The 26765-nt window shown below is 47.7% G+C and overlaps 1 protein-coding gene across 6 annotated transcripts in view; it reads right to left on the reverse strand.

The window, feature by feature from the left end:
• DCAF6 (DDB1 and CUL4 associated factor 6) overlaps positions 1–26765 on the reverse strand; it is a 622202-nt gene that overhangs the window by 41181 nt on the left and 554256 nt on the right. For all 6 annotated transcript variants that reach the window (XM_069204156.1, XM_069204153.1, XM_069204157.1 and 3 more), the window contains 2 exons: positions 6675–6831; positions 341–429 (listed from right to left, as the gene is read on the reverse strand). In XM_069204156.1, the coding sequence (XP_069060257.1) occupies positions 341–429; positions 6675–6831 (246 nt within the window). The remainder of the gene's footprint in view (positions 1–340; positions 430–6674; positions 6832–26765) is intronic.

Below are 26765 nucleotides of genomic sequence, written 5' to 3' on the forward strand. Positions count from 1 at the left end.
ACAGGTAGCTGATCCCCCATGCTCTCCACCCCACGGACCCTAAGCGCAGGGTCCCCTCTACTTCACGGGGTCTGGGAGGCTCTGGCTTTCACCCTGAACATGGGCATGACTGTGATTTGTGCACTAAGGTGTTGTCACATCATTTAATATCAATGCAAAACATGGAACATAAGGGGACCTTAAGGCACCACCATAACAGCATAAAAAATGTCCCAACAGCCAGCCTCCCCGAATATTTCAAAGATGAAAAACAGACAGAATAGTATCCATTCAACTCATACTGTGATTGTATAATACGTTTCTCTCTATAACTCACAGTAGAAAAATAAGTTTCCCTTACCTCTTCTGCAAGTTTCACATTGAATGATTGCATCTCTTCCAGTGGAGACCATATCTTTATATCATAATCTATACCCGATGAAGCTAGAACTGCAACAAAAATGTAAGGCAATTAAAATACACAAAACTGACATTACAAATGTATTGTTTAAACACCAGATTTACACCACTCAAGTCTAAATTGTTACCTCCAATAGGTGAAGAACAGAAAGTTTATATGATGAAAATGCTCTCACTTAAATAATATTCAGATTGCATCACATATATGCACGTGTTTTTGTATGGAAGTCTTAGTTGAGTTTATTTTCTACTGTAATTGCACATTCAATGGTAAAGGACAGGAATGCTGGAACTCCGTTAGAAACATGAAAGCCTCTGCACATTCCTATATCGGAGGCAGCCTCAGTGAATTTAGGAAACTAGTGCCCCACAGGTAGGCACACTCTATTCTTGAAGTCACCCTCTTGAAGTTCACATCCATCCCTCATTAGCCACAGGTTAACTGTGAAACTGGCCAACAATTTATGTCATCTTTTTTGATGGCATAGGATTTAGAGGAGCCCTTGGCAGCCCTGATCATCGCTTTACTCTTGTATTAAACAATGGTCTCCGAAGCTTGACATAGAGAAGCATATGGAACTCTCCCTGCGTGCCTACAAACCATCTCAAACGCGACCTTCAAAAAAGAGACATGAAGCAACTTCTATTCAATCACTAGTTCTTGACCTAGATGTTACAATCTTGCTACTCTATATCAATCTAACACTTTTACCACTACAACCTCCCTTATGCCATTAGTCAATTCTTCTAATTATTTCTCTTGTAATCACTGAAATTACTAATTTGGCAGCTAGGAGTGGTTAGGATTTGAAATACAGTTATTCTCTATGTGTTCCTTCAGCTGCACCCTCCTTATGCACTTCACTCCCATACAAAAATGTATGCACATTGTTATTTCCTGCTACTTGTCTCCTCCCTGTTTATATGTACCTCATCTATGCCTCTTCTCTAAACGAAGGATGGCTATCTCGGAGTGTTGAGGACAGAAGGCCCATGCCACTTCAGTGATCAGATCATGACTGATTGAGCCATACACTTTACTAACATGCCCTTACCCACACGAGCACATACCTAGAAGAGGGGTGGAGGGGTGGGGAGTGATAATGTCAAGGTTCTGAAACCAAAATATGTTTTTAATAACAAAAATGCAATAAAGATATCTTTAAAAAAAAATCTATGCCTCTTCTCTCACAATGCTCAACATAGCCTTCCTTCAATACCCCCGTATGTACTGCTTTACAGAGTCCTTTGAGACACGTTCGTACTAAATAAACAAATACAAATAAATAGACTAGGCAAATAGAGGCGGCTAAAGAAAATCACGTTAATGTTCATACATTTTATTAGCACATCTCTTTAGGTCGAGCATGCAAGCGCTTCCGACCTGTAGTAAGTGTTGTTGGCTTTTAAGCCTGCCCAGGTCAAGTCTCTCACTTTCATTCATTAGTGGGCTTGCCTTTCAAAAAGGGCGTCGGTAAATGCTTTACATTTTACGAATGCCGATACCTTTTATGCGAGCAAACTACTTTCGTCTGTGTCTCTCCTTCATGGTGGCCATGGCGCTTTGAATCGGCTTGCACTGCCATCGCCAGCACCTCCCGCCCGTCCCTCAGTTTCCTGTTCGTGTCCGCTGACCCCTCCCACGTCGTTCTTTGTTTTTTGGGGTATTTTATCAATCTATGGTTCCATAAGCCACTGAATGTCCAGCAGCTGTGAATCATTAAGTCACTGAATGCTCTTTCAGTTTCAATCATTATGTCACCCAGTAGCCTTTCTCTGTGACCCCTCAAGTCATTCTTTGAGTCACAAACTGCCCTACCTCCGGGTGTCATTATCTCACTGAATGTCCGGCTTCCGCCATTCCTTATGTCACTACGACTTCGGTAGTCACTGAGTGTGCTGTGCGCGTGAAGCATGTCATGAAAGCTTTGTCCTATCACTAGCATTACTTAAGCCGACGGATGCCACATTTCTGTCATTCAGTCACCGAATGTCCAGTCCCTTGATTTAAGTCCTCGTGATTTTTGATTCCTGGGGTCCCTGGATCCGTGAACTGGACTCTGCGATATCCCAGGTCACTAGTTACCCGTCTAGCAGGTTTAATGATCCTCTGGTCACTGAATGCCATGGCTGATTCCTTGTGTCGCTGCAAGTCCTTGCTCGTTGAATCCTTGAGTCGTCCTAGCACAGGGTCGTCGGGTTACTGGGTACCCCAGATCCGTGATACCCCTCTTTCGGCCCATATAATTTCTCTCGGAGTACTCCCAGTCACTACTTTCTCACATGAGAGAGCTCCTCGCACCGCAACGAATCCAAGAAGACGACCAGTCGTACTTACCTCTCCCGCGACTGTGCATTTTGTGCCCTCTTTCTTTGACTGATAGGATTTCTTAATAGCATTTTCATTTTCAGTTAAATGCATGAATCACAACAATGACAACAGTGGTCTTCTTGTCCGTGTGATTGTTTCGAACGCGGGTGCCTTAGGGCTGGTTACCCGGACATTATGGACAAGAGAAAAAAGGGGGGCATACTGCCCTCGCACTTGAGTAAGGATGGTGCAGTAATTCTGATCACGATGTCGAGAATTCTGCAGTTTTTTGTGCACAAGAAATATGTGCTCTTTGAAGGGAGCCTCTACCCAATTCACGCACTCGCCGAACACCCAAAAGTGCTTTCCTGATGAACGGGGTGCGCTCGAGTTCTCATGACTTTTTATTGAATTCTGCACGTCTTTATAAATTCCATGGAAAGGAGTTTCACACATTCTTTTCAGTTACGGTAACGGAAAAAAGAAGCATAGGGCGGATTGAGAATCGTGTTTATATTTTGTGGCTGGATGAGAGAAAAATCGCTCGCTTCTAAGTAAAGTCAACTCACTCTTGCATCTTGTTTGTTAAATCTGCTGCTAGCAAAGCCTGTCACAGCGTTGAAATTACCACGTGCTTTACAAACAAAATTAATTATATTTGAGCCATTTTTTTGACAGACGAAAGTGTTATGCGGTGAAACCGGTTACAATGGATGGGTGCTAAGATAAATGTTGTGTCATTTTTTTAATATCGCAATCCAAACGTTTTCAATTTACATCAGGAAACACATAGATTGTTTGCTCTACAATCGGTTCCCATATTTGATGGCATGTCCTGTATTTTAGTGCTCGCCGCTGACACCTCCAGTGATCTGAAGGTCACAGATACTATCTTGGCAAGGCAGTCTTAGCCTTTCATTCTTCCGTGGTCGGTAAATTGAGTACCGTTAACTTGGATATTGGCAGCTCATGATATTTACAGCGCTTACAATTATAGAAGTGCATTATGCAGCGCTATATAAGAATGAGTTTTCAGTAATTACTTTTCAGATGGGCGAGTCCTGAGTTTTCTTTTGCTGAACGCAGCTTCTGGTAGCGGTGCGGCCCCAGCCGACTGATCAGACACAGAAGGGGAGAAGGGGAGCTTAAAAATACATAAAAAGCAACCCCCTCTGCACAAATAAACTGCATTCAGAGAATTATTGAGATCGGTTCTCCACAAATTCAAGTCAATAATCTATTTTCCGCTGTGGTCATATTTTCAAAACTAATTTAAACAAATTCTGAGCAATACTCGCCTTTACATTTCCGAAGTCATTAACACACAGAGATTAGCTGAATCCAGCAGATTTTCCTTGAGACTAACACGGTATTAATTTTCATCCCTCTTCTTCCTTAATCCCTCGATTTTTTGATTCGCTTATTTTCCTTGTCACTGTTATCACCTTTATATTTGTATTTTTGTGTTCCTTCGTTTTGTGTTTATTCTCTACCTTTCGGTTCTCTTTGCTTTAATCTGTGAAATAAAATTTCGCACCAAATACCAGATTGCAGCGTTCCTTTTATTACTATTTACACATGCTCTCTAATATATTCCACATATGAGACAGTGGGAGAAATGAGCATCACAGTTCACAAATATTCCCAATTAGAACATGATGAAAAATTACTGTAGTAGGTGGCCAGGAGAAAACAAACCGTAAGCCTTCTTTAAAACCTCTTGTTTAAACACCCTGTCTCTCCGTATAAAACATCATTTGCTGAATAGGGCACCAGAGAATTTTACATTTATCTATCTAGTTTGACTGCCCTTTGGGATCTTTGATCCTCTCATTTTATGTGTCAGTTTCTGTTGTGTTCTGTGCTTTCCTGATCAACAGTTTTCGGAGTTTCCAGAGTGCTTCACTTAGACCACAATTACCTATTACTTTTCATTGCTTTTCCTTACTCTGGAGAACTATGAAATTCAGATTGCTATATCTGATTGTATTTTAAGGTGCAAGGCACAGTGACTTGTAGGCTAAGAAGTTATATCTTTATAACACCTTTTGGCTCACATGTTGGGTCTTGTCGGGACCTCAGTTCCATAATGCTTAAATCACTTTAAAGTAATTCCATAACCAAACCTCCTTGTTCCGATTATTACAAAGTGAGACACCTGTGCCTCCCTATTCAGGTATGGGTAAGCTCAATTCCCCATAAAAATAAACCAACCGCAAACTCCTCCATCCTTAATAAGGGTGCTTGCCTCCCCTCTCTTACCCCACTCTGCCTGTAGTCTGTGAATGTGTAATACTTTACACCTATTCCTTCATATCTATAATCATTTGATCATACATACAGGAAGAAAGCGAGGGATGCAATGATCTGCCATTCTGTTTTCATGTGGTTATGCTCTCTGGGGGATAACTCTACGGTTACATGACCATGTTTCTTACAAATGCTTTTCTTTATTGTGGTGTCCTCTAGAAGCTGTTCTGCGCATTACAGTCAACATACTACATTATTCGCTGCACTCCGTCATCCCATAATGCTTTGTAGGGCATTCTTTTACAAAACATTTTTGCTCGTAACTCAGCCTGTGGTGGTCCTAAGACAATAGGACCTCCTTCAAAACGTTCACCACAACCTGCTCTTTCTGTCTGCCTCATCTCTGGGTCCCCACACTAGGTCGGTGGGGACCCCAAAATAATAACCCCTCACCATTCAGTGTCTTTTTAACCTCTCTTATGGCTAGAACTTTTGTTTTACAATGGTAAGTAATTTGTGTTTTAAAGGTCTTGATTGTAATATCATTGCAGTAGGCTTGTTAGCCCTGAAAATGTTTAATGCACTATCTCGGTCATTTTCTTTTCATGTGGTTATGCTCCCTAGGGCCTAGCTATATGGCTACAGATCATGTTTCTTACAAATACTATTTTCTTTGCGGTATTCTTTAGGGGCTGTTCTGAGCATTACAGTCTAATGCCAAAAGTTTATTTCTTATAAAGTTTTTTAATGGGTTTATATGATAATTGTAGTGCTTCATTAATCTCTCCTTATTGCAATTATGACCAACACTTCTAGTTTATTTCGCTGTCTTGTTTTGAGAATTGTGTTAGCCAACCAGAAACTCTGATGGTAGGGTAGTGAAAGTGGTATTCTGTTGGAATTAGCATGGCAGACCTAAATTAGGATGCTAAATGGCAACATTTTCATTTTGGCTGCAGATAGAGGAAAAAGGTAAATGGAAGTGCTTTAGTATATGCAGGGCCACTGGGAATATGTGGCAGGAAAAGAGCAAATTATAAAGGCAGGTTTGACCAATTTATGTGGCAGGAAAAGTCAAGTGGTATTCTGTTGGAATTAGCATGGCAGACTTAAATTAGGATGCTAAATGGCAACATTTTCATTTTGGCTGCAGATAGAGGAAAAAGGTAAATGGAAGTGCTTTAGTATATGCAGGGCCACTGGGAATATGTGGCAGGAAAAGAGCAAATTATAAAGGCAGGTTTGACCAATTTATGTGGCAGGAAAAGTCAAATTTTCAACACCAATAGCTCTAATTTAAGTGCGAGACTCATTGAATTGCAGATGCTTGTTTTATAAGTGTCCGCTGTTTCTGTTTGGATTTCACTTTGTAACTATCAGGTTTATCTTTTGTACAAATGAGGGAGTTTTTCATTTCCCTCTCTGCTGATGTAGCATCCTCCAAATTGATGCTGCTTGTACATTCACTTTAAGATGTGAACACTTCAGGTTGCCCTATTATGATTCAAAATTGCATCACTTAGGGACAGTGCCTAATAAGCACCAGGAGAGATGAAATCACAGAGCACAAACTACAAAGCCATCTTGTGTTGTCTATGAATCATTTATTTACTTCACAATCTTAACTACGGAGCATTAATCACCAAAAATAATAGCTTTCAAGAACCCATAAGAAGCTATTCCAAGATTTATTACGTAGAACTCATGGCCTTACTTGGGTCATATGGATGCGGTTGCAGACAGTTAACAACATGATTGTCAGCTTCCAGCAGCATCAGGTGCTCGGCAGTATGTCGGTCCCAGATAAAGATATGACCACAGTCGGATCCACTCATTACAAAGTTGTTACCCCAGAAATTGGCTTCTTTTATCTATGAAAATAGAAAATATTTAAATATTACTTCATTTCTTAATTCGGGGGAGTATAGTTTATGAACATCATAAAAACAAATGCTACTTACCATTAAAGAAGCACCTTCTCCTAGCGTGTTGACATTGGTAATAAAATGATAAAACTGCTTGAAAAAGAACATGCACAAGGACACGTGCCTCCACCCCCAGTCACAGTGCAACACCCTAATTAAATACACTCAGTCTCAAAAGTGATTGGAGGTCAGAGAGCATGAAATCTGAGGGTCAAACTACAGGATGAACCTTTACCCTGTGGAGTCTCTTGGCTGTGCAGCCGGGCTATCATGAGACACTGGCAAGAGATATCAGGGGAACATTAGCTCGGGCTAAGCATCCCACTGGAAGTTTGAAGACGGGGTGTAAGGTGCTCTCCTACCATGCTTCCTAGCTGTGTCCAGGGCAGAGCGATCAAGCTGAAGATTTAATTTTACGGACAAGAGTTATCACATATTCATCCATTCTGTAGGATGGAAGGGATTATTGATGTTATGTTTGCTATATTGTTATGGTTGTTAATATGGGGGAGGAGTGTGCTGGGTTAGCCAATCTACAAATCTTGGAATTGCAAATTAGATTGGAGGTGATTACCCAGGCCTATGGCCATGCCATCGCATTTAGTGAAAATGACACCTATGACACACAAGAGATGCTTGGACTATTCTTCAAGGTGTGTTTGTTTTATGTCTATTCCCTCTGTGCAAAGGGATTGATCAGTCCTCAACAAGAGAGTTAGACTCCAGCAGACATTAGTGGAGGGTAGCTACAATATTGCAACCTTCATGAAACACATTTAACACAAAGCCACCAAACATGCTTTTGACTTGCTTACTAATTAGTCAATCACAAAACATAATGGAGTGGCAATATTCTTTCAAAGAACTGTGTCCTTTTGAGTTCAAAAGAGCAAGACAAAGAAGGAGGGTAGATTCTTGATGGACAAGTTACTTACCTTTGGTAAATCCTTATCTGGTATAGACAATACTTAGTTGCAAATTCCTTGCTTTAGAGCTTTCCCAGGCGTCAGTCTGGATCCAGAGATTTTTCTCGAGCAATACCCTTGCGCACCGTTAGGTGGGGATGATCGGCTCCACGTCCGTCGTCGTTCACAGCAGATATGACATTGCGGGTCCAATATATGCGCCACCGAAAACACATTAACATCAGTTTCTTTTCACAACTTTCCATGCCAGAAGCGAAGAGCCATGAAGAACACTGACCACTGGTGCATCAAAACTAGGGCCCTGAAAGGGAGTCCCTGTCTCTAGAAATCAGTTGGCAGAGCAGGGATGGGTGGGTCAGTACGGAAGCAGCAACTAGATATTGCCCCTACCAAAAAAGGCATTACCAAAAGTAAGTAACTTGTCCATCTAAGAGAGACATCTAGTTGCAGATTCTTTATCTTAGAATAGGTACCTAAACAATACAATTCCCGGATATGGGTCTGCAAACTAAGATCACACTAGAAAGTCCTGCAGGACCAAATGGACAAAGTGCCTATCCCGACGGACCTGACTGTCCATGCAGTAGTGTTTGGTAAATGTGTGCAGAGATGCCTAAGTTGCCACCTGACAGATGTCAAAGACTGGAACTCTGCATGCTAATGCGGTAGTTGCAGCCTTAGCTATGGTAAAATGAACATGCAAGCCCTCAGGGGGTTGATTCTCAGCCAGTGTGCAGCAGTTATCCTCTGCACTGCCTAACCTCTCTTTGCACCCACATAACCAACAAAGGGTTGACCATCCATTAGGAACTCTTTGGTATGATCAAGGTAGAACGCCAATGGCCTGACGGTGAAGTCTCTCCTCTTCCTTAGAAGGATGCAGGGGTGTGTAAACACTAGGCAAGGTGATGAATTGGCCTACAGGGAAGGGCTTAACCACTTCTGGAGGAAAGGAGACCCTAGCACGAAGCACCACTTTGTCACGTTAGATGGAAAGGTACTGTGGCTTAGATGACAATGACTGCATATCACTCACACTGCAGGCAGAAGTAATGGCCGCAAGGAAGGCTGTTTTCAAGGTGAGAAGCCTCAGAAGACAACTGTGGAGAGGCTCGAAAGGAGCGCATGTAAAAAATGTCAAACCTAAATTAAAATCCACTTGGGACATAATGAATGGAGATGGAGGAAACCTATGAGTAAGGCCTTAAAAGAACCTATTTACAATTGGAGACTTAAACAAAGAAGGTTGATTAGGCAACCGCATAAAAGCCGAAATGGCAGACAGATTACCTTTGAGAGTGCCCATAGCAGAGCCCTGCTAGGCCAGAGGAAGGATAAACAACAAAAACCTCAGATAGAGAAGCAGAAAGGGGGCCAATAGAATTGCTTGTGCACTATGTCACAATGTTCTTCCAATGACAGGTGTATACTGATTTGGAGGGATGCCTGGCAGCCAAGAGAACAATACAGACTTCGGATAGAAGGTCAAAAACTGTTAGTCAACTGCCGCCCCTCAATCTACATGCCAGAAGGCGGAGACTGAATTGGTTCGGGTGGAGAACCCTCCCCTGCTGCTGCAACAGAAGATCCTTCCAAAGGGGCTATTTGACTGGAGGATCGATGGCCATGCTCAATAGCTCAGGATACCAGACTCTTGGTGCCCAGTCCGGAGCCACAAGGTTACTTTTGCCCGGTCGTTCTTGATCTTTTTGAGAACGCTGAGCAGAAGTGGTATGGGTGGAAAGCCATACAGGAGACTTAAATTCCACAAGAGACATAAAGCGTTGCAGAGCGACTACCACCAACGCGCAATACTACTGATATTGCGTGTTCTGGTTGGAGATGAACAGATCAAACCAATGCTCTCCCACTGCTGAAAGAGACCTTTGGGTGAGGTGCTGTTAGCTAGACAAAAGAGTTAAGCCGACAGCTACCAGACTGTGGGGGATCAACTCAGCCCCTTACACGCAGTGGTACTGTCGCCCGAAACCAGCAGTCTCGCCTCCACGGTAAGAGTCCTACCACACCTTGCGCCACCTCAGATGGAGATGCCATTTGTGATCGACTAACAGTTGTCGGCTGAGTTCTTCTGCTCAGACTTTAAGAGATCCCACCAGATGTGGAACCACCAGGGAAATGCCCTGATGTTCCAGCCACGTCCAGAGGCACAGAGCCTCTTGACAAAGGGCCCACAACCCTACCCGGCCCTGCTTGTTGGAGTATCACATAGCAGTGGTGTTGTCCGCAAACACCTGCACTACCTTCCCTTTAAGAGATGGAAGGAATGCTTTCAATGCTAGTATGATCACACGGAGCTCCAAAAGGTTGTTGTGGAGTCCGGACTCTGCCAGAGACAAGATGTCTCCGATCTCTGCCTCTCCCAGGCAGCTGTCCAATCCCAGAAGTGATGTACCTGTCACTACTGTCATATCTGGTTGGGGAAGGGAGCGTGATCTGCTTCTGACCTAATTGTGGTTTGTTAACCACCACTGCAGATCTTGTGCAGTTCAATCTGAGATCTGGATCATGTCAGCAAGATTTCTCTGATGCTGCGCCCATGTGAACTTCAGGTCCCTCTGCAGAGCCCGCATATGGCACCTGGCATGTGTCCCACGCAAGATGCAGGAGGCCATGAGGCCCAGCAGCCTCAGAGTCGGGCTCACTGAAATCCAGGATACAGGGTGAAACATTGGTATCACAGCCTGAATATTCTATACCTGCCGCTTGGGAGGATAAACCCGAAACCGCACTGGGTCCAGAGCAGCTCAGATGAAAAGGAGTGTCTCAGAGGGAGTCAGGTGTCACATTTATTGTAAACCCCACCGAATGCAGGAGGTCCGCTGTAGTCTGGATGTGGGAGACAACAGCCTGGGGCAATCCCACCTTCAGCAGCCAGTTGTCGAGATATGGGGAAGACTGAGAACTCTGATCAGCGCAGATGAGCTGTGCCCATCACCTTGATGAATACCCAAGGGGCGCTGGTAAGGCCAAAGAGAAGCACTGTGAACTGAAAGTGCTCGTGGCCTACTGTGAACTGCATGTAATGTCTGTGGGCAGGCAGGCCCGGGATCTGAAAATGCGCGTCCTGCAAGTCCAACACTGCTTTTCAGTCTCCTGGGTCCAGGGCAGATAGATCCAGAGCCAGAGTGAGCATTTTGAACTTCTCCTTCTTGAGAAAGAGATTGAGGGACTGAACTTCTAGGATAGGGCAAAAGCCCTTGCCCTTTTTGGGCGCCAGAAAGCAGCAGGAATAACAACCACAACCTACTTCTAGTACAGGGATCCTTTTTATGGCTCTCTTGGGCAAGAGAGCCGTAACTTCCTCTCAAAGAAGTGCCAAGTGATCTTCCGTCATCCGATCGTAGGACAGTGGCATGGATGGAGGGGTAGTCTTGAGGGGAGTGAGTAGCCACTTCAAAGTATCTGCAACACCCACATGTCTGACCTGATAGATTGCCAGCGAAGCAGGTTATGGCATATCCTGTCTCTGACTGGTCCCTGATGGGGAATAAGGAAGGTTTGGAGGCAGCTGCAGAGGGGGTGGGGTGGGTTGGAGGTGCCAGAATGGCCAGACCGCAGGCTCCCTGATCCATGAGGATGGTGGAACCCACATCCCCGGCCATGCAGAGGTGGGGCATTATGAGCGGCGCAGTGACTGAAGGGAAACAGACGTGGCTGGGTGCCCCTTCCGTAGCCATGAAAGAGGCAAAAAGTAGACTGAGGGGAATGAGGCGCCGGGCCAGGGGCCTGGCCGTAGCACAAGAATCCTTGAAGCGAAGTAACACCAAGTCTGCTTTCTCTGCGAAGACACGGGTGCCATCAAAGGCATATCCATAAGATTAGCTTGGACATTCCCCGAAAAGCCAGCTGTCCTCAACCAGCCGTGGAGCCTCAAGGCCACTGTCGAAGTAACCGTATTGCCCAGTGAGTCGGTCGTGTACAGTCCACATTGGATCATGAACATTGCTGTGTCTCTCCCATCAGCATCTGCTTGGGAAAGTACAGCCTGTCCTCCACAGGATCTGTGTCAGCACTTGTACAACCATATCCCACAGCGTGTGGGAATAATAGCCCAAAAGACACGCAGTGTTCATGGCTTGCAATGCCAGGCTGGAGGAAGAAAACATTTTCTTCCCAAGTGTGTCCAGCCTCTTGGATTCCCTAGGGAATGCGCCCTAGGCATCGGAAGCTTGCATAACCAAGCTCTCATGAGTGGGGTGTTCCATCAGGAAACCTGGGTACCCAGTGCCGGGCGATGGTGGTGGGCAATTGTTCTGCTCACAGGAGCCCCTGTGCTGGGTTTGGACCAGGTACCCAGTAGGACATTGTAAGGGCTTCATTAAAGGGAAGCAAGAGTTCAGAGGATGAAGCTCCAGGCTGAATCAACTCAGTCAGAAGATTAGTCCTGACTGCCACCAAAGGCAGCTCAAGGTCCAGGACCTTGGTTGCTCTTTACACCGCCATGAAGCTCCCTCCTCTGCAGACACGGAAGGGAGAGAGAGCATGCCAGTATCTGGGGAGGTATCCAGTCAACTGGCTTCACCCAGGTCCGTACGTCAGTCCGTGGGGACTTGGAGCTGGTATTCTAAAGGGTCCAGAAACCCCTCCCCTTCCTCACCTTAACATAGCTCATGGAAAAAGGCTCAGTATCTGACAGAGGGCAACGCCTCTGCTGGCACTGTACGATGCTCATCTGGCTCCCTGTCAGAGTTGGCAATGAGGATGGGTGCGGCATCACCCAGGGGCACGGGTGGCACTGGGGGTGCCGATGTCAGGGCCGGCGCCAGGGATGGTCAAGGTGGTACGACCAGCGCCGGTCCGGATCCAGCAAAGGGTCCATGGGTGCCCCTCAGAGCCAGGGCTGAAGCTGCCAGTGCGGAACCTGAGGGGTCCCCTTCTGACTCTGTTGGGCCCGAAAGGCACGCCAGCTCAGTTGGACTGTCCAAAAATGAGGCTCCTGGAGTTGGGCAGGGGTTGCTCTGGCTCCCAGAAAATCAGAAAGGCACAGAGTCAGCCCAGACACAGGCCACACAGAAGGAGGCCTAGATCGATGATGCTCCTGCGTCGACTGACAGACGAGGTGAAGTCGAAGAGCACTTTGCCTTCTTCGACTTTTTCGACTTTTTCTTATACCTGACTCACCTGATTGTCCTGTGGTCTTCGAGTGGGACGACCAAGAGGGGCGGCTCTGCGACCAATCCCTAGACCTTCCTCTCAATCGGGACTTAGGCGGAACTGAGCGGTGGCCCGCCACAAGCTTTAGGGACCACTCCCTCAAAGCTGTCCGATTTACGGCCTGGCACTTTGAACACGACTTCGGGTCGTGGTCACGCTCCAAATACCAAAGCAACACGAGGTGCGGATCCATCACGGACATCGCCTGATGACAGGATCCGCAGGGCATGAACCCAGTCTTACGAGAAGACATCCCTCAACGCATCAGGAGCAGATATACTCAAAAAGTTTTAACAAAAGTTGAAACAAGACCATCCTTTACATCTTTCACAGCCCTGGCAACACAAAAAGGTGATCAACAGAGTGCTGAACAATGCAAATACTCACCCCCAGTCACAGATCTGGGTTTAATCCATCATTCTTTTGCTCACCGTGCCACCCCAGTTTGGACCCAGCCATATGCAAATCAGTCTTGACCCTGTTCCTCATGGGGACAGGCCAGCCCGAACTGCCAGGCCAGGTCCTCCCTGGACCGGAAACAAGCATCCTATCTTTCACAGCCCACCATAAGCTTTGTCACGGGGGAGATCCCAACGTCAAAAGGAGGGTACCATGGGCTGTGCTATCCGCAAGGAAAGCGCACCTCCCCCACAGTTAGACAAACTAGACATTATCCCAGCAGCCATCGGCTCCTCACAAGATGCTGTGATGTCTAAAATAGATATATTGGCTGTGGACCTGGACCCTAGGGCCCTTGCAGGATAAGCAGCGTAAAATGGCAGACCGCCTATAACTAGTTGAAGTGCTGGAATCCTGCATCAAAGACCAGGGGAGCTGGGTCAGGAGGAATAATATACAGGTGCTAGGCCTGCCAGGGTGAATAGAAGGCCCCTTGATGCTCATTTACCTAGAGGATGGGTTGCAGGAGGTGGTTGTGCTAGAGGGGCTGTCTAAACACTACACCCTTGAGTGAGCACATAGGGTGCCAGTAAAATCTCCTGTCCCGAGGGCCCCTCCCTAACCTGTGGTCACCTGGCTGCTCCGTTATCAGGATCGTGACTACATCCTTCAACAGGCGCGCAATGCCGGCCCCTTAATGGTGAATAAGGCCCCATATTAATTTTCCCAGATTTACAATGGCAGTGCAAAGACAGAGAGCTTCCTTTCTAGCTGTGAAGAGGCTCAGAGAGCTGGGAATCAAGTATACTCTACTCTTCCTGGTTAGGCTACGTGCCCACATGGATAGGAAAACTGTTTTTTAACACAATGCCAGAGGAAGCGTGGCAGTGGTTAGACACACATGATTCGGGGGTGGGGAGGTCAACTGTACTCCTAGGCATTTGGAAGGCACAAAACAGGGAATATTCTTATTAGTAAGGAAAACATGACCTCCACATTAGGTTAGATGTATTACCATGCAGGGATTCTCTCTGAAACCTGGTTAGACACTTTGAATACCTTACTAAAACACATTAAGACCATAACCCAATCCTATTAGGGCTCTATTGGGAAACCCCTAGGCTGCTAATACCAACCAGGATGCTGCACACAAAAACTCTTGAAGATCCTATATTCTGAGAGTCCCTGGCAACTTCTATCTGAAATTACTGAACTAACAGAATGGGAGGCATTTAAGATGGAGACCAGAGGCCACTGCATAGCAGTGACAATGGGAATACGGGCACAACTACTGACGGATATTACTCAGCAGGAACACTTACTCAACCAGTTAGAGAGGGAGGGCTCCCAAGACCCTGCCAGTTGCAAAGAGCCAATGGAATCCAAAGAGAAGCTGCTAGAATTACTAGAAAGGCTGAGAGATATGACTAACTCGCCAATACCTCACTAAAGCTCATTAAGAGCAAGACAAATCTGTTTGCCTACTAGTTTGGCTCGCCCACCCCTCCTGAGGCCTTAAAAAAAATGATCCCCTGTCAAAACTAATGGTGTTCGGATCTATACCCAGGCAGATATCAACATTAAGTTCTAAGACTACTATGCTCAACTCTATAGGGCCCACCGAGACACTGGCCCACACATACTGCATAAGTATGTCCTGAATGCTTCGACCACCAGAGAGAAGCATGATGCAGCATTAACTCTAGGGAAGGATATCCATGTGAAGGAGGTATGATGAGCTATTTAGTCCCTGGCCTGGAGCAAGACCCCAGGAATGGACAGCTTGCCCAGTGAGTTCTACTCAATGTTCAATGAAATTCTGGCTCCCAGGTTAATAAACATCTATAATGCAGCCTGGGCCCGTGGAATACTCTTCTTACTTATACCACTCTTGAAACCCTGGAAAAGGGATTATGCCTCCTCTTATAGGCCACTCTCCATCCTGAATGTGTCTTGTAAGATTCTTAGCAAATCCTGGCCACCAGATTATAACCCCATTTACATGGCCTTATTCACCCAGATCAGTCTAGGTTTCTCTTGACTCATAGTACGCCCCTTAATATAAGACAGCGAATGCAGGTTTTACTTGCCCTCACCCCCACGATGTGCCACAAGGTCTTGGTGATGGCCACAGACATGGAAAAAGCCTATGATTCTCTACGCTGGGAATATTTGTACACTGTCATGACCAGCATGGGGTTGGGCAGGGGACACCTAACATGAAACACCGCCACGCCGCTCACATGACAGACCAGGGGCGTCATCTCGGAAGCCCCCAGCATCGAGCAGGGCACCAGGCAAGGATGCACCTTGTCTCCAGCGCTTTTCGCCATAATGGTCGAAGCCCTTGTGTTCACACTCCAACTGGCTCAGGCATATTGAGGGTTGCCAATGAATAACAGCACACTATACGGATCCCTGTACATAGATGGTCTGTTGCTTTACCTCTGAGGGGAGTTCTCGGATGTTGAATAAGAAGTGGAGGCACTTACAGAGTTTGACGCAGTGCCAGGACTTGGGGTGAAGTGGAATAAATCCAATGTATGCCCAGTACACGAACCTGAGAATGAGACACGACCACCAGGCATGGAAGACAACATACACTGGGAACCACATACCTTCTGATACTTAGTGGTATGCCTCTACCACACGGAAACCCAATTGCTAGAGTTAATGTAAGTAGCAACTGCTTTCTTGCGCCATACTATAGCATTCTGGCATACATTAGTGCTATCGGTTATGGGTTGTGCTGCCTTGACCAAGATGGTGATGTTGCTATGTCCACTATACTTGTTTGCCATGCTACTGATTTGAATACCTCAGACCGTATTCTGAGAAACAGACAACTTATTACTGATCTGGAATACAAACTGTCGTAGAATTTCTGTGGTCAAACTTTAACTCCGTACAGCCTCACAATACCGGATTTTGAACTCTATTACCTAGCAGCACAATTGGTCTTGGTGACAAAATGGAGGGAGGCTAGCTGTGTTCCCACCACAAGATGAGTGTGGTTACTCCCATAATGCTCCTCCTGGCTACAAATAATTATCCATCAATAGAGCAAAAGCTACACCAAATACCCTGGTAGATACTCTCAAATATGCTTGGTCCAGGGCCCTACAGAGAATGCACATTAAGTACCCTTATGCCACAGACCTCCCACTCATGATGTTTTACAGCTCAGGGGAGACTGGAGAGGACTGAGAGAATAGGACAGAGCATGAATCTAAACCAAGGGAGACCTATTAAAGAACTACACACTCAGATCATTCCAGGATTTACTTGAGTCATTTAAACTCACCCCACAACTTCCTAACATACAAGGCAAAAAGGGCCATGATTCAGGCATACTGGTGTGTGGGGACAGATTAGCTAACAATCCAGGAAGCCCTGCAGATCAAATGCACCATTACTGGTAAGACTACAACCATCACAGTATTGTACAGAGTGCTCCTTCGATCACCCAAGTGTGACCTGAGGGCATAGGAGAAAGGTGGGCTGCAGACATTGGCCTCCCTATCTCAGACAAGGCCACAATTCTGAAACACACATCACGCCCATCCAGGAATGTTAGGTTTAAGCTCACCCAGAACTTTTTTTTTTTTTACACAGAGTGTATTTCACATCCACGAATTAACGTGATGTTCCCAGCAGCGCAAGCAGCATGCCCAAGATGTAATACAGTAGAGACTGATTTTTATCATATGGTTTGAGAATGCCTTAACCTTTCTCACTACTGGCACATGGTGGTTCAATATATCACAAGGCCAATGGGCCACCACATCCTTAAAACACTGCTCTATTGTGTCCAGGGCCTTTTCCCCAGACCTAAATCTAAAACAATAACTTTTACATTTATTGACTTGCCAATTATATTGGCTCAACACCAAATAGTGATCTCCTGAAAGGATTCCCAAGGTACTACACTACAGTACCAGACAGCAGAAGTGTTGAAATGGGCAGACTGTGAGGAGGCGGCCCTTCGGAGGAAAGCGCAGAGAGGCTTGAGATCCGGCAAACATGCACAGGTTCTGAGTATGCTGGAGCAGGATTTTCCTATGATGGATGATACTGGAAGGATACCAGAATAATTACTAGTACCACATTTTTCTAGAAGTACAAACATCATTATGTATTAGTTTTGGAATACAATAAGCATACATGTATGTTTCTCATAATGAAGGTAAGTGGAATCATGTCCCTCTTTAGGTCAGGGGCGTCATTAGGTTCACAAGGTATTACATGCTTCAGTGTGCCAAATATTTGAACTTGATTTAACATAATCGAAGAACCCTGTCCTTTATGTGTGCCTGTCTAGGGGCCCATGTAGTTGATTTCTGAAATATGGTGAAAGGAGTCACACATCCCCTGGAGTTTTGGGAGGATTATGAGGCAGTTGGTCTCTGCGTTCATGTATCCTACCTTCAACATCTGAGTAGTCTCACTGTGTCTGCCCCACCAGTGCCTTCATCTGAGGTCGCCAAACTGACCCCTTCTTGGCTGGAGTTCTGTTGATCTGATATCAACGTCTGATGTCTCCCATTCGTCTACCACCTCTGACTACAAGAGTGTTATTGGTCGGCGGCGGGTCCCCCGAGTCTCGTCTCTTTGGAGCGGCCATTCTTCAGCTCTTATCCAACATGCATTAACGGTCACCCACATTGCAAGGGTAGACCCTTGCTGTAATTTCCGTGTCAATGCAATTAATCTTCTAACCAAGTCCACGAGCCTGCTCCCCACTTTTTTTGGGGCGGGTGTGATGAAGAGTCCCAGTAGACCGACCTCCACTGTGTTCTGAAGTCATCTACTTAATGTTCGGTTTATTCTCGCAATGACACCCTTCCAAAAATAGTTTGGCCTTGGCTTTGCCAGGTCATATGGCAAAAGTCTGTTTCCAAAAAGAGGCAGTGAGGGCTTAACCTGGGCATGCCATCATATATGAGTCAGAGCCTGTGGGCGTAAGATATGTCCTGTTGGTATAGTTATATTGTATGTATTTAAGGTGCGTATTACGGGAGATCTTAAGTGCATACGCCAGCATCTTGCCCCATTCAGTGTCTGTTATCTCCCTACCAAAGTCAGCTACCCACTTAGCTCTAAATGTATCCAGAGGTCTCTCCATCATGCCACTCAGCACCCTAAACAGCCATGTGACCAGGTGTGAACCCTTACCCACAACCAACTTTGTTTGCAAGACAGCATGTATGGGCAGTTTGGTATCTGTATCACCCCAGAGTTCCCCTGGAGCCCTTGTGAGTGCCTCATATGTGAGGTATTGGGCTCAGGGGAGTCTAGTCCAGTCCACCAGGTCCTTAAAAGGGGTTAATTTGCTGAGCTGGAAGCAGACTGCCAGCGTCACTATCCCTGCATCGGACTAGGGTCGCATTTGTCCTGTCATGAAAAAGGTATATGGAGCACCATGAGGGACACCCACAAAGGGGGCTGCTGGCGCAAAGGGGGTTATGGTCCGAGCCCTCTTGAGTGTCCTACACTAGTTGGTAAGGGACAGAGACAACAAAATGCACTGCCTCGGGCCTCACTGTTCCATTTGAGCATCGTAGCCAGTAAAGTCTCCCAGGTTGTGGCGCTGCTCACCTAGCTCAGCTCCACCAGCCCGTTACTTTGAGCCACCTCGCAGGCCATTGGAGCTGAACCGCTAAAAAGTACAGCTCAAACTCCGGCACTGCCGGGCCTCTCTCACTTGGTGGGAGGGGAAGTGTAGTCAGGACAACCCTCTGAGGATCTCAGTCCTAAATCAGTTCCTTCAGGAGTACATCTAGCGTGCGGAACCATACTGCCGGAACTGACACTGGGAGATTAACAAAGAAGTAAATGAGCCACAGGAGCATTACCATTTTCGATAAGGAAATATGTGCCATGATGGGAACGGACACCCCTGCTTAGTACCTCTGCTTATCTCATATGTTTATGAGATTGTCGGACCTGTCTTGACCCTCAATGTGGGGTGCATGTACAGCAGTCTAGGGCATTTCACTCATGCAGCTCCCACTCCCAGGCACATCATAGTAGCCTCCAAGAAGTCCCACTGCGCCATGCTGAAGGCTTTTTCCAGGTCCATCGACATAATCACTGCCGCCATTTCCAATGGTGAGCCTGATCAAAATTAGTCTGCAAAGGTTGTGGGATGTGCTACAGGGGTATAAACCCATTTTGATCATTGTGTATTAGGCCCTGCATGTGGAGTAGCAACCTAGTGGCCAGTACCTTGAAGTCTGTATTTAACATGGAGAGCAGTCAGTAGTCAGAGACTGTTGCACCGGTCCGCAAGATTTTGGAGAGCAGTTTCACCGGACTTCCTTTGTTGTAGCCAGCAGAACCCCTCTCTCATAGGCCTCCGCACACATCTCGGTCAACTCTGGTGCCAGATCACCTATGAACAGTTTGTAAAACCCCAGGGGAGCCCGTCCGTTCCCGTTATCTTATCAGAGGCTAGCGCCCTAATGGCAGCTCTGATCTCGATGACTGTCACCTGTGCCTCCAGCAGTTTCTTTTCCGCCTCAGGCAGGACCCTCAATGGCAGGTCACCCAGGAAACCACACATGAACTCCAGAAGGTTCGACCGGGGAGGCTATATAACACTATATGGCAGTTCTTAAACTCAGTATTAATAAGCGCTGGAGAGAACAATACTGACCCTCTGCAGTCAATTGTGTAATGAGGGTACCTCTAGATTCCGGTCGGATCAGCCAGGCCCATAGTCTCCTTGCTTTTCCCTCCTCCTTGTGCGCCCTATTCACATAGGCTTTATAATAATGTCAGAGCAGCCATTCCAGGTCTATATTATATAGCTCTAGCATCTCCAGTAGCCACTGTTGGGCATTCGGGCTGCTGCCTAATGTAACTCAGTTTCAAATCGCTTAAGGTCATGCTCCAGGTCACGCCTGATGCCTACCATTTGTCCCAGGCAGTGTCTCCTTGCCACCACTTTCAGTGCTTCCCATTCAGTGCTCTGGATGGATGCTGTCCCTTGATTCACAGCGAGGTAGTCTGCTATCTTGGAAACCAGGGCGGCCCTAAACACCTCGTCTTCCAAGGCCTAAGGATACAGGCAGCAGGTTGGTATTGGCAGGCACGATCCTTCTATTCGCAGTGACCGTATTAGTGGGCTATGGTCTGACACTGTGTGACTGAGGTATTCGGTGTTCTTAATGGAGCCACTAAGGGACTTGGAGCAGACAAATCGATCAATTCTAGTGTGGTCTTGGTAAAGGTGTGAGTATTAAGAATAGTCCCTCTCCCCTGGGTGTTGACTATGCCCGGGGTCTTCCATGTCCCATCGGGATACCCAAGCTGTGAGGCCTGTCGCTATTCTATGTGTCGCAGCTCCCAGCAGTGGTGGAAAGGAGCGATCTAGAGCAGGGTTAAGAAAACAATTGAAGTCACTGCCTATAAGATATGGACCATCTGGAAATTGTGCCAGCTGTGCCGATAGGGAGTGTAGGAATGGAATCTGGTCTTGGTTGGTTGCGTATATGCTTCCTAAAACTATTGGTGTACCACTAAGGTGCCCCTCCACCAGGACTTAACAACCATCTATAGCAGCATCAATCGATGAGGCTCGAAAGGAACTCCGGCCTTTACCCAAAGCAGTGCACCCTTTGTGAAGGCAGAATAAGTGGTGGTATATAATGGTCCATGTCATCACCTGTGTTGGCATTTCGCCTCCGTAAGAGTGAGGTGTGGTTCTAGCAATAAAGCAATGTGCACCCCTCTTCATTTAATGTAGGCTAGCACTCGATGGGCCCTCTCCAGGGCAAAGAATGATGTGAGTATCGTTGCATTTATTATTGATATTAACTACGGTCCCAGGTATGCCACCATGTCCATTCTCTCTGTAAATTCTGGTAGGCCCACAATTCATATATTATTACGTCTGCTGCAGCCCTCTGCATCGAATGCAAAAAACATGAGTCATTGTATTCGGTCCATAGGGTGCATAATTTGGGCTTTCACAACTCGATGTGATGGTTGTAGGTCAGCCAGGGTGGTCTCTGTGTCTTTCACTCTACTTGTTCATTTCTGGTGGTCAGCACGTAGCATGCTCAATTTTACGGAGACCTTCCGGATTACCGGTTGGAGGGTGTTTTTGGAGTCCTCAATGGCCCACAGTATCTTGTTGAGGGTATCTTGCATTGTGGCTTGGCAGGGCTCCATCCTTCGTTTCCCATGCTGCATGTGCTGCCCCTCATTAGGGCCGTTCTGATGGGTCCCCTGGGATTTGGGGCATGGTTTACCCACATCATGCATGCATCTGCAATACTGAGATAAGATCACTACTGGGTCCCTCGGTTTCCAGCTCCAAGTGTGTGTGTGCATGGGGGCGATCTCTTGCCACCAATGTTAATTGCCCCCAAGCACCATGCCCTCAGAAGTGCTGACCCATAGCAACAGAGGTATTGCTTAGTTCAGTTTAGGACTTGAGAATCACCAGCAAGGTAGGCTCATCACACCGGGCACCCTGCATGATATTCTAATGGTCCTACGTTCACCCGGGTCAAAGGCAGTCTGCCTGCCGCACATTGCTATCTTGTCCTGGCTCACCTTTGTTGTGTCACCAGGTGGCTTCTGGGGGTGTCCCCTGTCACCGGCTCCCGTCTGCGTCAAGCCTCTACTCCCCGCAGTGCGCTACTTCTCCTCGCCTCATATAGTGCAGGCTGCACAAATCATGTCAGTCCAGTCAGATTAGAGAATGCCCACTTAGAGCCACACCCCAGTCATACTCCTAAGTAAACTCCGTCAGCAGGGGTCTCCTGCCTGCTTTAAGTATGGGTTATCAGGCCTGGAGGACATTCCTGAAGTGCTTTTGCTGTGCCAAGTCTCAGCTCTAGAGGCATCCGGGGTGCCCGCCTTGCAGTCCCGGGTTTCTAGGACACCACTATACACTGCTTTGTATTACGTGGTGGTCTTGCATGCCATGCTTGATGCCGATGATCCACCTGTCGCCTAACTGTGCCTCATGGTGCACTAGGGTGCTCCCCCTCCAGCTTCTGTCCCAGACTGCCACTGCGATCTAACGTACTTGGGGGATCACCCATCATCCCCAAGTGTCTCAATATATGGTGCAGTCTGCGAATGGCAGTGGTGTGCCTTGACACCCCCTTCAGACATGCGGAGTCCTCAGTCCCTCAGCTCTCAATGCCACAGGTCCTCAGCAAGTTCGAGCAGTTTTGGAAGTAGCCTGAGGCCTTATGCATAGGGTTTGCTGCATGTGCTGGGCCATGTGGAGGGCTACTCTTGTCACTCCCCATCCTTTGACAACCAAAGCCTTCCTGCCTCATGGGGCCATCGCAGGCGGCGGGGGAGCACTCAGACTCCAAGCAATCGTGGCTCTAGGGGATGCCACAGGTACTGTCTTCCTCTTCACTTGGTGTGTGCCCCCAACGTTCGCTCCTCACCTCTGCTATGCTGGGCCAGGAGTCTGTCAGGGCCCCGTCTCATTCCAGACAGTCACGCAGCTAAGTGGCTACAGCTCCATGCCGCCTCCGCTCTCTGTTTTGGGAAGTGTGCATCTGTTTTGGCTCTCACCGCTCCCTTTCTTTCTGCAGGTGCTGCGCTAGTGGGGCCCAGCTGCCATTCGCAGCCACAGGCTTTACTCGGCTCTGAGACCAGTAGCTGATTCCGGGCGCTGAGAGTCACCAGAACTTCACAGGTGTTCCCTCACACCTCTCGCCTCGGTTCGCGACGTAATTGAATTATTTCAATCCCAATGTGATATGATCCTGGCAGGATAAGTGGCGGGCTGAGTCGGAGCCCCAGGATGAAACGACCACCATCGTTTACAGCTAGTGCTGCTCCTCAAAACCAATACACTGGATAGATATGTATATTTTGTTTTGTTGTTAAAAGAACCCCTTGAAACCTCTTGTTCAAATACATACCAGCTGATTGTCATTATATTCCTGGTATGCCTGCTTCTTAATTTAGTGTTTTTGCTGCATGAATCTGTAATATCATATATCTGATTAATTCTTGTAAATTTTGTTCAGTGCGTTATAGGTTTCTAAGTGTATGAATATTCCTTTACAGTATATCTTAGTGTTTGTAAATGATCCTCTTGTTGGCCATTTAGTTAGTTTATAGTGTTATCGAAACGCATAAGAAGTTATTGGGTTGCCCTCCTTGCTTCTATATTGGTCCCTGCGTGGCAGCGAGAAGAGCTCCAAGGCTTCTGATTAAGTCGCTACCCTCTTTACAGGCAAAAGCTGGAGAATGGTTGCAAGGCATCACTTGATTGAGGAAGAGCTGAACAACAAGATTCCCTGGGGCTGTTGCACATGTTAGCTGCTTTGTGCAAAGTGGTTTTCTGTAGTAAATATGTTTAGGAAATATAACTTCACCTCCACATATTTAAGATAATTTTTATAATGTCTTGATGTAGCGAGTAAATTAATAATTATTCATTTCTGTGAACTACAGGCTTACTAAAGTCTTGATGTTCACAGGTGAGCAGTCCAAAATACTGCAAATATATTCTGACAGTATATTGCATATAGAAGGACTCAATCAATCAGTGAATTTGTAGAGCGCACTACCACTACCACCCGTGAGGGCCTCAAGGCGCTGAGGTGGCAGGAGGGTGCGGGGGGGGGGGGTGCTGCTACTGCTCAAATAGCCAGGTTTTGAGCCGCTTCCTGAAAGTCAGCAGGTCTTTGGTCTGTCATAGGGGCGAGGGAACGGTGTTCCATGTCCGGGCGAGGTCGGCTGAGCGGTGTTGGCGGGAAGGGGTGTAGAAGGTGAGTTGTCTGTTGAGGTAGGCTGGACCGGTGTTGTGGAGTGCTTTTTGTGTGTGGGTGAGGAGCTTGAAGGTTATCCTTTTGTTGACGGGGAGCCAGTGTAGGTCTCTCAGAAGGGGAGTGATGTGGCTGTAGCGGTGGGCATCGAGGATCAGGCGTGCAGAGGCGTTTTGTAGGCGTTGCAGTTGTTTAAGGAGTTTGTCCGGGGCTCCTGCATAGATGGTGTTTCCGTAGTCAAGTTTGCAGCTGACGAGGGCTTGGGTGACTGTTCTTCTTGTATCTGTGGGGATCCATCTGTAGATCTTGCGGAGGGTGTTGAAGCAGGATGAGGAGACGGCGCTGACTTGCTTGGTCATGGAGAGTGTTGAGTCGAGGATGATGCCCAGGGTGCGTGCGTGGTTGGTGGGTGTTGGGGCTGGTCCCAGAGCTGTCGGCCACCAGGAGTTGTCCCAGGCTGAGGGGTTGGCGCCGAGGATGAGGACCTCCGCCTTATATAAGTTCAACTTCAGTTTGCTGTTCCTCATCCATTCAGTGACGGCCTTCATTCCTTCTTGGAGGTTGGATTTGGCGGTGAGGGGGTCCTTGGTGAGTGAGAGGATCAGTTGGGTGTCGTCCACGTAGGAGATGATGTTGAGGTTGTGTAGCCGGGAGATGCGGGCGAGCGGGCCATGTAGACGTTGAAAAGTGTAGGGCTGAGGGACGAACCTTGGGGAACGCCGTAGATGAGCTTGGAGGCTTTGGAGCGGAAAGGGGGGAGGCGGATGCTCTGGGTTCTGCTGAAGAGGAAGGAGGTGGTCCACTCCAGAGCTTTTTCCCGGATCCGTGCGTTGTGGAGGCGTGTGCGTAGGATGCAGTGGCAGACGGTGTCGAAGGCGGGCGAGAGGTCCAGAAGGATGAGGGCCGCGGTTTCGCTGTTGTCAAACAGGGCTCTGATGTTGTCAGTGGCGGCGATGAGGGAGGTTTCAGTACTGTGGTTGCTGCGGAACCCTGACTGGGATTGGTCCAGGATGTTGTTTTCTTCGAGGTGGTGGGTCAGTTGTCTGTGGACGATCTTCTCGATGACCTTGGCCGGGAATGGGAGCAGGGAGCAGGGAGATGGGACGGAAGTTCTTGAGGTCTCTCGGGTCCGCCATGGGTTTCTTGACTAGGGGTTTGATCTCAGCATGCTTCCAGCTCTCGGGGTAGGTCGCGGTCACGAAGGAGGTGCTGATGACTTTGCGGAGTTGTGGTGCGATGGTGGTGCTTGCTTTGTTAAAGATGTGGTGCGGGCATGGGTCTGACAGAGATCCAGAGTGGATGGTGCCCATGGTTTTGATTGTGTGGTCTTCGTTCATGTTGGCCCAGACGAGCAGGGGGTCGTAGTTGAAAGTGGGTGGAGAGTCTGAGGAGTCGGTGATTGGCGGGGTGGTCTGGCTGTTGAAGCTGTCATGGATGTCTGTGATCTTGTGGTGGAAGGAGGCGGGGAGGGAGTTGCACAGGTCTTGTGAAGGTGGGATGTTGTTTGTGCTGGAGCTGGGGTTGGAGATTTCATTCACGATGTTGAAGAGCTCCTTGCTGTTGTGTGCGTTGTTGTCCAGGCGGTCTTTAAGGAGGTTTTCTTGGCAGATCTGATGAGGTGAGGTTGACTGCGGATGGCGTTCTTGAAGGCGGCATGGTTGTCCGGTGTCTGTTCGAGGAGCCACTTTCTCTCAGTTTCCGGCAGGTTTGCTCGGAGGCTCGAGGGTCCGAGGTGAACCAGCTGGCTCTCTTGTTGGCACCTCTGTTGGAAGGTTTATTGAGCGGGGCGAGAGTGTTGGCGCAGTCGTCGATTCAGCGGCAGAGATTCCAGGCTGCGAGGTCGGGATTGGTGGGTTCGGTGGATGGTTTTTGGGCGAGACTGGTGTTCAGCTGGTCTTGTCTGATTTTGCTCCAGTTGCAGCGGGGGATCTGTTGGGTGCGGTGGTGTGTGGTAGGTTCTGGAAGGTGAAGTGGATGCAGCGGTGATCGGTCCATGGGTGTTCGGTGGTGTGGCTGAAGGTGACGTGGGGGCTAGCGGAGAAGACGGGGTCCAGCGTGTGGCCAGGGGAATGTGTTGGGGTAGTGACGAGCTGTCTGAGTCCGAGGGTGGAGAGGTTGTCGATTAGGCTGGTGGAGTTGAGGTCGTTGTTATTCTCCAGGTGAAAGTTCAGGTCGCCGAGGAGGACGTAGTCGGCGAAGGCTAGGGTGTGCCTGCTGACTAGGTTGGCGATGGAGTCGCAGAACTGAGTCAGTGGTCCGTGGTGGGTCTGTAGATGAGGGTTCCTCTGAGGGTGGTGTTGGGGTTGGTGTCGATCTGGAAGTGCAGGTGTTTGGCGGTACTGAGGATGTCGTCGGTACAGGTCGTGACCCTGATGGTGTTCTTGTGGACGATGGCAATTCCGCCTCTGACTCCGTTGGTGCGATCCCTGCGGGTGATCTGGTAGCCATCCGGAATGGCTATGGCTGGGGCCGAGGAGGCGTTCATCTAGGTCTCCGTCAGGAAGGCGACGTCTGGGGTGGAGGTGTCGAGCAGGTCCCAGAGTTGGACGGCGCGTTTGCGTGCGGAGCGGGTGTTAAGAAGGATGCATCGGAGGTAGCTGCGGTCAGGCTCGGCAGGAGGTTTGAC

This window comes from Pleurodeles waltl, chromosome 8, assembly GCF_031143425.1.
Source record: "Pleurodeles waltl isolate 20211129_DDA chromosome 8, aPleWal1.hap1.20221129, whole genome shotgun sequence".
NCBI classification, from domain to species: Eukaryota; Metazoa; Chordata; class Amphibia; order Caudata; family Salamandridae; genus Pleurodeles; species Pleurodeles waltl.